The sequence below is a fragment of the Pecten maximus genome, chromosome 12 (assembly GCF_902652985.1).
Source record: "Pecten maximus chromosome 12, xPecMax1.1, whole genome shotgun sequence".
Classification (NCBI taxonomy): Eukaryota; Metazoa; Mollusca; class Bivalvia; order Pectinida; family Pectinidae; genus Pecten; species Pecten maximus.
The window spans coordinates 21708690-21721057 of NC_047026.1; the positions used below are offsets into that span (position 1 = coordinate 21708690).

General features: G+C 35.8%; 1 protein-coding gene across 1 annotated transcript; it reads left to right on the forward strand.

Annotated features, from left to right (window-relative positions):
• Positions 1 to 11055: 11055 nt before the first annotated feature.
• On the forward strand, positions 11056 to 11760 carry LOC117338924. Its single transcript, XM_033900289.1, has one exon. The coding sequence runs from the start codon at positions 11056 to 11058 to the stop codon at positions 11758 to 11760; it is 705 nt and encodes a 234-aa protein (XP_033756180.1).
• Positions 11761 to 12368: the final 608 nt, after the last annotated feature.

Genomic DNA, 12368 nt, shown 5'->3' on the forward strand with positions numbered 1-12368 from the left:
GAGAATGGTAGAGATGCTGAGAAACTCTGCCCTTTATATCCTGTCGAATAAAACCTCGCGAAAACTATATGTTTAAATTTCCCGCACTTTTACGTCACTTCTGGTTTACATACTCTAGAAAAAGCGCTAGAAATCCGTAATACTTCGAGTGGCCGAGTGGGACATTTGAAATACACCCGACTCTCACATTTGTATTGACAAAATCGGAGTATATCTCAAATTACCCCATACCGAAAATACCGTCATGTTATAAGTTTGTGTAATAGTTAACGTCCTTTCAACGGCGAAGGTAAGTTAAGGAAGGCCTCCACAGTATGCGAGATGCATGCGTGTAGTATATGCCTGTGTTTAGGGTAGCTGGACTCGTCTCCTTGTGATAGCGTGTAACTGATGCCGTCGTTTTTGTGCTACCTTACAGAAACATACTGCCGAATACACCCAGCAGGACACTCCACCTGGTCATGTTATACTGATAACGGTCGAGCTGTGCAGTTGCCCTACTGCCAAAACTGCTTAGCGCTAAGCAAGAGTAGCAACATCCATTTCATAGGCTTTTTTATTTCTCGGCCAGGGGACAGAACCCAAAGCCTTCATCACATGTGCGAAAAGTGGATTTATACATTACAAGAAAATGGACCTTCTTCATTTAAATGGCTAATATGTTGAAGATATCCTAGCTTAAACTGGTCTGAATTATGCCCGATACATGTATATCAATCTACATCTCCTTTTTAAGATGAAATTACATAGGTGTGGAAAAGTTGATTAAAGGATCAAACAAATGTATTTTGCCGAATTTGTTTACTCCTCTAGAGGCAACATACTCTATATTAAAGACAAAATTTAAGCAAGAAGTCTATTTAATTAAGATTAATACAAGCGATAGGCGTATTACATGTAAATTTCGTTCCTCCTATATACATCTTCTTTAGAAAAAGGAAGGTGACTAGATATTCCTCGACAGCAGATAACTATGACATTGGAGTTTCATTGTTTTTCAAATGTGAAATGAATCAGTTAAAAGTCTAAGAGAAATGTAAGTGTATACCAAAAATATTATTTTGCCAATCCAAGTGAAATAAAAGTCAGAGATTGTTTAATACATTTAATGTAAACAATTCAGAAAAAAAAGATTTGTAGAAAAAAAAAAAAAAAAACGAAAAAAAAACAAACATTCAGTTAATTTCTGTACTAGTGTGTGCTCCTTCTTTATATAACTAGAGTATGTAATAGTTGATTATTGGAAGATAAGGGAATCGAACCCTTGTCGCTAGGTTCAAAGTTTAAAAGCCTTATTCACTCTGACACAACATTCGCTGTATCAGACGTGAAATGATATGGATGTAACCTGTCCGTTCACGTGAGTTTTCTCCGTGCATTCCGGTTTTCTCCCACAGTAATACTCCATGCATTCCCGGCATGCCAACAGGAGTGCTTGATATAAATTTATATCAACTAGTTCGCAGTTGTTGTAACTCTTGTACGTGTACGAGTGAATTACGGAAGATCTGACAGTCAGAACAACCGTCCAATTAAAACGTTCGGCCACGAATAACTTTCTATAACTTAAGTAAGTTATTTTTTCAAAGGTGAGTTGATATAGAAAAGCCGATTCATGCAAAAACAAGGCGCTCACCAGGAACACTTTTACCGTCAGGAATATTTACGTAAAAAGCGACATGCTAGGATAGAGAACTAAACTTTTAGGAACTAGGAGCATACTTAAGAGTCACAGATGTCAACTGCAATGCATCAGAGACGAAGAAGAATCCAAATGAACATGTACAGTTACGATTGTCTAATAGTAGAACACGCACGTGCCTCATAGTGAAAAATATAGATGGCGTGTACAACTTTGGTTACTGTCAGCCTCGGGGAAGTACTGCGGTTACTTTGTTTATAGTCATATAAATATATTTATTATTCATATGTTCTGTTGCTATCTTTGTTTTTATATGCTTTAGGTTTTTAGATATTTATTTATTTTTATTTTATTCATTTATTTATTGATATTTTTTCAATTGGTAAAAAATGCGAGCATTCTTATGTGATATAAATAGTATCACCCATTCATTGCTACATGTACGTACGTTAATGATTCACGTGTTGATTCATTGACTCGTACTTGTGTTTAAGACATTTATGACAGGATGATATATCCTTAATAATTTATTACGTTGTACTCATTATGTACAAACAGACTTAAACTCATATCTTGTTACCTGTTTAATTTTCTCTTCATAAACAAATACAGTCAGGAGAATAGTTGAAGAAGTGATAAACCTTGGCAAAATTGATTTACAGAGAACCACCTGTTAAAAATTATGTTGTAAAAAGGCAATTACACCAAATGCATTGTCTAAATTAGGGAGTCATGTTAAAGAGATCAGAATATTTTATTTGCAGGCTTTAAGACTGTAGTGGTGCTATATGCAAATGTAGTTTTTTTCTTTACATAAGGTTCTATAGGGTAACATATACTCTCCGATCTCACATTAGCTATTCACTTATTTTAAAAACAGGATATACAATATTCACGTGCAAAATATAAATGTATGTCCAGTTTTCATGGAAACGATTCTCAAGTTGAATAAATAAATCTAAAGAATACTTTTATTGTTTTGTTTTCACTGTCATCATCGTCATTACGGAGATACTGGAGGTCGTTTTCCACTCATTATCATCGTAACAATGAGTACATATGGAAGTCTGTATATAAGCAGTTCATCCTTGTTGTCACCATACACTCAATAACAAGGGGATCTGAAAACCACCTGACCTCCCGATTTTCAACATACAAAAAAATGTACAAAAATGCATTTCTTGTGTTTTATTCAAGGTAGGTTTTATGTGTTTATTTCATTTCCTATTATAATTGTGATAATGTCAATTAAAACAAACGATTTTTCTTTTTGAGAGGAAATATCTTAAGTTTTACGGTTCTAATGTAAAAATTAAGATATTTGTTTTTGGAAGTTAATGAAAAAATGACGCAATTTAAAAACTGTGCATCAAAGCATAAATCTTCGATAATTCCCCATAAGTGGACTCGTGTAATCTGCCAGGTGGCGCTATGTTTGTTTGTGAGTAAATATTGTAAATTATACGCGTTTATATAAAGCCAACGCTAATAAATCCACTTGCTGCAACCCATGAGCATTCTTTAGTTACCGAAACTCAATATGGAAAACCAAGAAATGTAGTTCTCTCAGGGATTAAGTTTGTCATTGTTTTATTGATAGAAATTGACGAGAGAAATACATTTATGTATAGCACTGCATCGGATAGGGCTCTAAGTAATAAGAGAGTTTAGTTGTAAACTAACTTATACATTGTATCACTGTGACATCCGATCATTTATAAAGTGCATTCATTTGAAACATTCCCCTTAAAAGTATGTCTTTGTTAAGTTATTTTACTGGTATTATGGTTTTTTTCTGAACAGGTCACATTTTTAACCAATACGTTATATACGTTTCATTTGTTAATTTCACTGAAATACACATATTGTCAAACAGCTTGAAGAGCAGGCACATATGCTATGTCTCCAATACTGTTTACGGACTGAAACCATATTGTCAGAGGATGTACGGTTGACGGATAAAACTAAAAAGGAACCGAAATAACATGTGAGGAGACGAACGCTTTAAAAACAGCGTACGCCTCTAGGCTAGGTTCATTGGTGTTTGTACAAGAAGAGTTGATGCACGTATACGATCGCTTTGTAAAATAGCACAAGGAAAGGTTTGTAGAACTTTAACCAACATCTAATTGATGATCGGGAAGGGATCTTCTTCGATAATTTCACTATAGCATGACAGACAACGGTATTAAAGCCACCCTCATGCTTCCGGTCAGTCACGTGACTTCTAGTTCCGAGTCAGTAATCACCCGGATGAAAAACATTTTAAATATTTAACGTTAATTGCAGGAACCCATCAAGACTAAATTGATTTACTCAACACACCTCATTTGTACGTTAGGTGTTCTTTGGACCGTTCACTGAAGTCAAAGGAAACAGACAGCTCTCTTTGGCATTTGATTGATACTAATTAGGTTTGATACAACTTAAATTTTATTAATTATCTTACCTGTGCAAAAGCGAATACTGTAATACGAAACAACCTATCAGCAAATTATTCACAGGAATCAATGAAAAATATGTAAAAATACACATACAAATAGATAAACAAACAAAATAAATTAAAAAAAACAACAAAATACAGCAAAAACAATTACAAAATGTATAAATGAATAATTAAATAAATAACTAAATAAATAAATAAATAAATAGCCAAACATATAAACCAGACAACTAGACAAGACCATTCGCTGTATATACCACACGCCCTATATTTGATATTAAGCTGACGAACCTTGTAGTACCTGTTTTAGAATACTCTGTTGAAAATGTTCCCTTAAAATTCAACTTTGACATTGAAATGGGTGTTGCTGTTTACAATATCACCCGTATGTTTACTTTGTTTATGTGATGTTTAACTAAATGCTTTTTTATCTTATTTATAATAACGATACGACATCTTTATCAGTCTTATTTTATATGGTCACCATTAGATGAAACCTTGAGCTGTAACATAAAGTGACTGTTTAGACAGATATTACAACATATGAATACTAAATTTAAACATTAACGTATCAATCTTCACAGAAAGAAGTGCTAAAAAGTAACAGTTTTCTTCAATGATGTTTTGTCATAGATTCCCAAGAAATTCAGTCCTATGAATCTCCATACCGGACATGAATTTACCATCTACTAGGTCCATGATTTTACGTTTATCTACAGAACGACAGTATGACGATTTAACTTGGTGATGATACTTAATATGATTGTGTACTCATACTTCATCAGTAATGGTTATTTCACAACCAGACCATGCCAATGATGACGAGTCCGGTTCACAGACAGAATGCCGTTCTCGCTAGACATGCCTGTAGGGGATTAAATGCCATCAATCCTTCTCCAGAAGAAATCATCCAAGTACGTAAATTGAAATAGTGACGAAACATGTGTAGCATTTACATACAATGCACGTAACAAACGTCAGATGTCAACAACAACAAAAAGGAATGAGGATTTAGAGGAATAAATCACTTCCACTTATTTCCATAACTTCCCTTCTGTGTTTCCATTCTTTAGCTTCCTAGAATAACTGAAGAATGCTACATGTTCAGGGGTAAAACAGCTGCATGATGTAATTTTGTTTTCATTATTTAACATGTACGGCATGTACTCCTAAATGAATACTTATTAGCGATATTCACCTTCTCAAATCGTTTGGTAAGACGGTACAGTTGTAGGTATAATAAATTTTGTCGGAAATTAGACAACGCAGAAGCATACATATGGAACCTACACGCAGGAAGGTAGATGTTCCCGATGTTTGTTGGTATTCCTGGTGATTCCCTTATCGCCATCATAGTTCTCCTTTTGAAAACGTGTCATTAAAAGAATTCTGACCTAGAATTACATAACGGTGTCATCAATGTTCAGACGTCTACCCCTCGGAACATATAGTGTTCCATTCTTCTCCATTTTGTCAGGAACCTTGATTTGCCGGATTTCCAGATATAAATGTGTATATTAAGTCTTGCCTGAAAAATGTAGGATGATAAGACAATAATTAATTCGTCTTGACTGAACATTGAGAATTAACGTAAACAGAACTAGTTTTGATTACTGGTATATATATAAAATGCGGTGAAATAAACTCTGAATGATTATCTTTGACATCTGGACAATATCTCGACAAAAAATGTATTTGTAATGATCGGTCAGTAATTTTAACACAGATGACATGGTTTGCGATGACCCTAGATTGACCAGCTTCCACCAAATCGGTTGGTTATGGTGATATGTCACAGAGTACTACAACTCCTGGATTGCACTTGTGCCAATCCGACACAGTCGATATCAGCCACTAGGTATGTCAGCAATGGAGAGATCAGAGATTATGGTTAAATAAGGATTAACTTGAATATTATTTTGTTATGTTATGAATGTTATAACTCAAAAGCATTAGAATGTATTCGAGTAAATCCTTATAATATAATTTATACCCTGCCTAATTCCACTTTATTGATGGAATCTTTTCTCTTACAAATCATTACGCTGATCAATCTGCGTTATGAACGGCGACGTCGATTTTTACGTTATCAACTGATAGCATAAATTTCTAAGCAAATGAAAATGCTTGTTACAAACACGATTAGATTATTGTAGTGTTTCACGCGAGCAGTCATTCTTTGTATCAACATTGAGCTGGATGCCGTGGTACGAACGATAACTCGCGGTACGAAACACCAACAATACAATGACGAAACTTAGATAATCCAAAACTCGAAATGATCATGCTTACCCTAAGTCACAAAATAATTTCGGCTGTCAGGCCTTGTCAGTGTTATATGTTTTAAACAAAATCCAAATGTCACTAACTTTTCCGTATTTTTATCAAAATCTACTAAACAAACGTCATTGTTGCAAATAAATGAATTGTTAAATAAACTTTGCAAAATAAAAAATTCTTCTTAATATGCAATTACCCTTTGTCCATCTCCAAAGAAAATCACTCTTGAATAACGTTTAGCTTATCATTGAGGAGGAAGTTATCCAAACGCAAAAGAAAAAAAAAGTTAAAGTAAAATATTGACGATGGCAGTCGTCATCAGAAATACCACTGCGATGCTTCCGGCTCTTCGTCGTACGCGAGGCAAAAAGAATAAATAAATAAATAAATAAATAAATACAAATAACTAAAAACATATATAAACAAATACCTGTATAAATAAACAAATAAATCAATGAATCAATTATAAAAACCATTAGACAACCTCATATATTTTTTACATTGTAATATATTTTTTACATTGTAATATATTTTTTACTTTGTAATATATTTTTACATTGAACAAGCTATTACAAACATAATCATATAAACATTCATAAAGTTTCGTAATTACAAAATCATAAAGCTTTACATGAATACAATTATAATGTGTCGTGCCACAAATTCACAATTTATGTCGTTAGAAATAATCTTTTAACATGTCCTTACTTTAGAAAGTACGACAATTATTTCCGAAAATTGCCAATACCGTCAATTGGCAAGCACAGTATTTTTTATGGTCATCGCAGCAGCAAGGGTTATACGAGGATGGGTGTCAAGGAGACACCTTACTAAAGTAAGGAAATAAAGTACAGAAAGACAGCGCAAACAGGAAGTAGGAAAGAAACGAAAAGGTAAAAGCACAGGTGTTGCAATAACGGCGTAGATCTATACTGGTCTAAGTTAGCGAATTAGTCAGTTACTGGCTTATCACCTTTATGACTGGCCCAATATTAGGTATATTATGGTTCTCTTCAATGGAGCCTTAATAGTGGACAAGGAAGATAATTCCCGATTTTTCATTGGTACACTTAAATCGCCTTCTTCGACATGCATTTTTTTCTAAAAAGATTGTATTTAAATATCCACATATTATTCCACAACACACCGATAAAAGCGGACAGAATATGAATTAAAATCTATATGATTCGAATGGGTTTTTTTTTCATTCGACATGCAGTGATATTCTTTCCTCGCTCTTGCAAGGGTTGTAACATTCATTTGTACTTCTGCTCATATGCCACTCCAGTAAGATTATATATTAAATTCTCATTAGGTCTGCACTCTATCGGTGCAGGTAAAGTCATATTTAAGGTGCAACTCACCTTAAGTTGAACTGGCCCTTGAGACATTCGAAAATGCCGAAAAGATGCCTTCAATCTTCATATAAAATCTCCAATAAAAGTACGGCCTCAGTAGTAGTAATATGAAGGCGTTAAACCTTATTCCTAGCCTTATTCCTAGCCTTATTCCAGGCTCAGAATAAGGTCGGAATGGGGCTGGCAGACTAGGAATAAGGTTAGGAATAAGGCAGGAATAAGGTCGGAATTAGGCAGGAATAAGGTCGGAATAAGGCAGGAAAAAGGCAGGAATTAGGCAGGAATAAGGTCGGAATAAGGTAGGAATAAGGCAGGATGTGGTTCTATTATGGGTTACATGGTATTCTATAAAAGGCACCCTTTGACTAGATATCTCAGTTGATATTCCATGGCACAAAGACAGATAGACCTCGTCAACTGTGGAAACATCGACGTCTGTGAAGTCTCTGCTAGCAGTATAACCTGTCGTATAGGATTAACGCAGCAAGTTGTCATTAAAAAGATCAAAGGTGTTAAGTGAACGTTTGTTTACGTTTATTCAGTTATGGACAATGGCATGTGAAGCCGACATTGTTTGTCACAACATCAACGAAATAAGACCTCGTCATCCATCGTTAATCAAGTGTAGTAAGCGCTTAGATACATTTACTTACTGGCCAAAACATTTTTATCATTCACCATATCAACTTGCAAATAACGGATTTTTCTATACTGACACTGAAGATATAGTTACTTGTTTTATGTGTGGTGTTTCTTTAAAGCACTGGACCTATTTTGACGATATCAAAATGGAGCACGCAAGGTGGTCGAAGGATTACCTTTACCTTCAAATGGTGTTCTAGTTTCAACATCTGTTTTATAGACTTGGGAGAAGTCACTTTTTATTATTATTATAACCTTAATAACGTTGACAACAGTTGTCACTGCACAGAATGCACAAGATATAAGGTGCATCCATGCGATGTCAGTTCGCTCACCGAGGCAGGTTGGTCATACGATTGAGGGATCATTAAAGAGGAGCACATCACAGAGCTAGTGAAGATATTATCGAAATTGTGTGAAGAAGAAGACAAATTCGACGACTCGTATATTACATTGCTATTTGTATTCAAAGAGCACATAGGTGCTGAAACAGATGCATGATGGACGTAAACACAGAGTTAATCAAGTAACGACTGCATGACTTTTTATTTGAAGAAATCGAAGAAAAAGCCTACAGAAGGATATTGAAAACTTTGTTGTGCCTGTCTTATGCCTATGCTGTCAGATCTAAGATCACCGAACTTTTTGTATGTGTACATGTAGGTTGTGAGGAAGGGCTAGCCAATCAACAGGGACATAGTTGTGTGATGCTTTCCTATGACGATGTGGTAGATTTCCATTTCAACAAAGCATTGACCTTAACAAACCATTTAGAAGTGGAAAAGACTTGGTGTGAACCGCCCTACAATCGTGTATCCCTTCTGGATCGTTACAATGGTGCTTACGTCATTGAACACTATAGCTTGAAAATAAAGAAATACGTCAGGAAGATAGGCGTTAACGAAAGTCGATTGTTTACATAAGGATGAACAGTGCTAGCAATTACTCAGTTCATAGACACATGTCAAGCCATACGGATCGACTGGTGACGTTCTAACGGTGGCCTTATAAATGTTGTCCATATCAGCTAGCTCGTGAAGGTTTAAGGGAATATATCACATGCTACAAGTGTGGTAAAACTTTGAAGTCAAGTGTTGTTATTTTGCCTCGACACAACCTTTGTAGTCTCCAATAATGGACTCGTCAGATTGTATCAGAATGGACAACCTTTTAAAACTGGTATATGCATATCACGTTAGGAAAATCACAGAAGAGCAACAATGTTGTATAAAAGACGTCTTGGAAAGTGTGGACGACTTAAACGTGATACGTGACTTTATTCGAGAGACTGTAAACATGAATGTGACAAGGAGTGCGAGGAATACCTTCATATCACATTTATGTAATGCAGAATGGAGAGTGCATGAACTCAAAACAGAGAAATGGAAAGACGACATTAGTCATATGACCATGTCTATGATTCGTTTAGAGAATAAGATTAACAAGCGCTGTTGGAGAACAGCATAGCTCGTCTCGCACATGTTTGTCAATAAATAATCAAAATATATTAATTGGAATGGTTTCGCAAATTGCATTAATAATATTTATATTGTTTACTGTACTTGATCAGATTATGTTTTGTGAATTCGTGCAATTTTCAAAACCATACCAATTTATATATATATAAATTATTTATTGACAAACATTCGGGAAACAAGCTATGCTGTTGTAGATCAAATGAATATATTAAATACAATTGTAATTGCTTTTGGACATATTTCTTCAATTTTTTTTTACAAAATATTATCCTAATGAGAGTTGTCTCCCTTGAAAAATGTGGACCGATATAAATTGTCTATTGTGAGCATATTCACATTGTTTTATTTTCAGTTTCACCCCCAAGAAGGGATAGTGTAACTCGATAGGGACTCTTTTACCAAATATCAGCACCCTAGTACAATCATAAAGTGATGTGTTAATAGCTTTCAACATTTGCACAATTTTTTTTTAAAAATGTGTTTTTTCCCCAAAAAAATATTTCAGTTGAACTATGGCAAGGGATAGTTTAACTCCCACAGGGAACCTAATACCATGTATTACTATGCCTTTCAACACTCACAACATAAACTTAACACAAATTCCATAGATTTCAAAACAAAAACAAAAAAACACAGATTTTAAAGTTTTACTCCAGAAAGGGATTGTCTTACTCCATAGGGACTCTATTGCCAAATATCAGCACCCTAGTACAATTATAAAGTGATGTATTAATATCTTTCAACACTTGCACCAAACCTTGAGACAAAACGAAATTGTACTAATTGACGCCGAAAACAGGGATACAGAAACAGAGTTTTGTAGTGCTATTTCTTCCGCGGGAAACTGCAGACAGGGAGAGATTAATAACTTACTCGAAGTGAGAGTAAAGTGCGATGCTGCTACGAAAGTGCTTGGTATGGTGGAAGGTACGCCTTTAATCTGGAAAGTCGACACCGGAGCGAGACGGACTTTTATCACCGAAGATACCTACTATAGCATTTATGGAAAGGATCGTCCTATATTGGAGCCTGCTCGTTCCAAGTTCGAGACAGCCGATGGAAACGAGTTGTCGGTGTTAGGGACTACTATTATGTGTTTGACTTTTGGAGATATTAGTGTAAACTTTAGAGTTTTTGTGGCCAATATTAAAACAAATATTGGGCCAGGACTTCATAACTCAATTTAAATGTCAATGGGACTATGACAACTGGATGTTTATCATCACGGACAGAAAACCCAAAGATGAATCTGTCAACGAAAACGGATTTAAAAGCAGCAGAGTGGTCAGTATGGACACTGTAACTATACCTGCTAAACACGAAATGGTGGTGAGATCAAGACTGACCAGAACAACTAACTCACATGTTGGAGTTCTCGTACCTGAGAAAGTGTTTATTCATTCTCACGGATTAGCATTAGCGAATGTTCTCGTTGATACTTCACACAAATCTCTATATACGAGATTATTTAACCCTGGTGACGAGCCAGTCACAGTGAAGAAAGAGACCAACATGGCTGTTTTAGTACCGGTGAAAGATACCGGCAGGACTGTTTCAGACGTTGATAACATTGTCGAGCACGATGACATGTTACCGGAATATTTGGTGGAAATGTACGAACGTGGATGTACTAACCTTAATTCTGAGGAACGTGCGCAGTTGAGGCAGTTCTTGATAAAACACCAGACCACATTTGCGGATCCTAAGGGAAAGATGGGAAGAACTACGTTGGGCGAGCATACTATAAAATTAAAGGATCCCGTACCATTTAAGGAGGCACCACGGAGAGTGTCTATATACAAACGTAAAATCTTGGATGAAGAAATAGCCAAGTTAGAACAACAAGGATTGATAGAGCGATCGGAGAGTCCATGGAGTTCACAACTTGTTTTGGTCCAAAAGCGGGACAATTCCTAGAGAGTGTGTGTGGATTACCGGCGACTTAATGAGAAAACTGTTAAGGATGCCTACCCCATTAGTCGTATTGACGACAATCTGGACACGTTGAGTGGAGCTAAATGGTTTTCATCTCTGGATCACAATATGGCTTATCATCAGGTGTCTATGTGCGAGGACGACAAAAAGCTGACCGCCTTCGCTACGCCACGAGGTGGATTGTACCAATATAAAGTGATGGCGTTTGGTTTGACCAACGCCCCGGCCACTTTCTCCAGAATAATAGAGAAAGCGCTGAGTGGATTACAGTGGAACATTGCAGTGATTTATCTGGATGATATTATTGTGTACGGGAAGGATTTCGGACAACATTTGGACAACTTGACGGCAGTCTTGGAAAGGCTTGACGGTGCCAAATTAAAGTTGAAGGCCAAAAAGTGTCACAGGATGGCGTCCGAACTGACCCTTCAAAAATAGAAGCAATCGAAGATGAAAGCGCCAGAGACCGTTTCAGAGTTAAGAACTTTCCTAGGATTAGCGTCCTATTACAGGAAGTTTGTTAAAAACTTCGCATTAATAGCGAAGTGTCTACACGACCTTACCAAGAAAGGTAAATCATGGATGTGGAC

Excerpts from the sequence above, each read along its gene's own strand:
- LOC117338924 (XM_033900289.1), top strand. The coding sequence starts at position 11,056 with ATGTTTATCATCACGGACAGAAAACCCAAAGATGAATCTGTCAACGAA.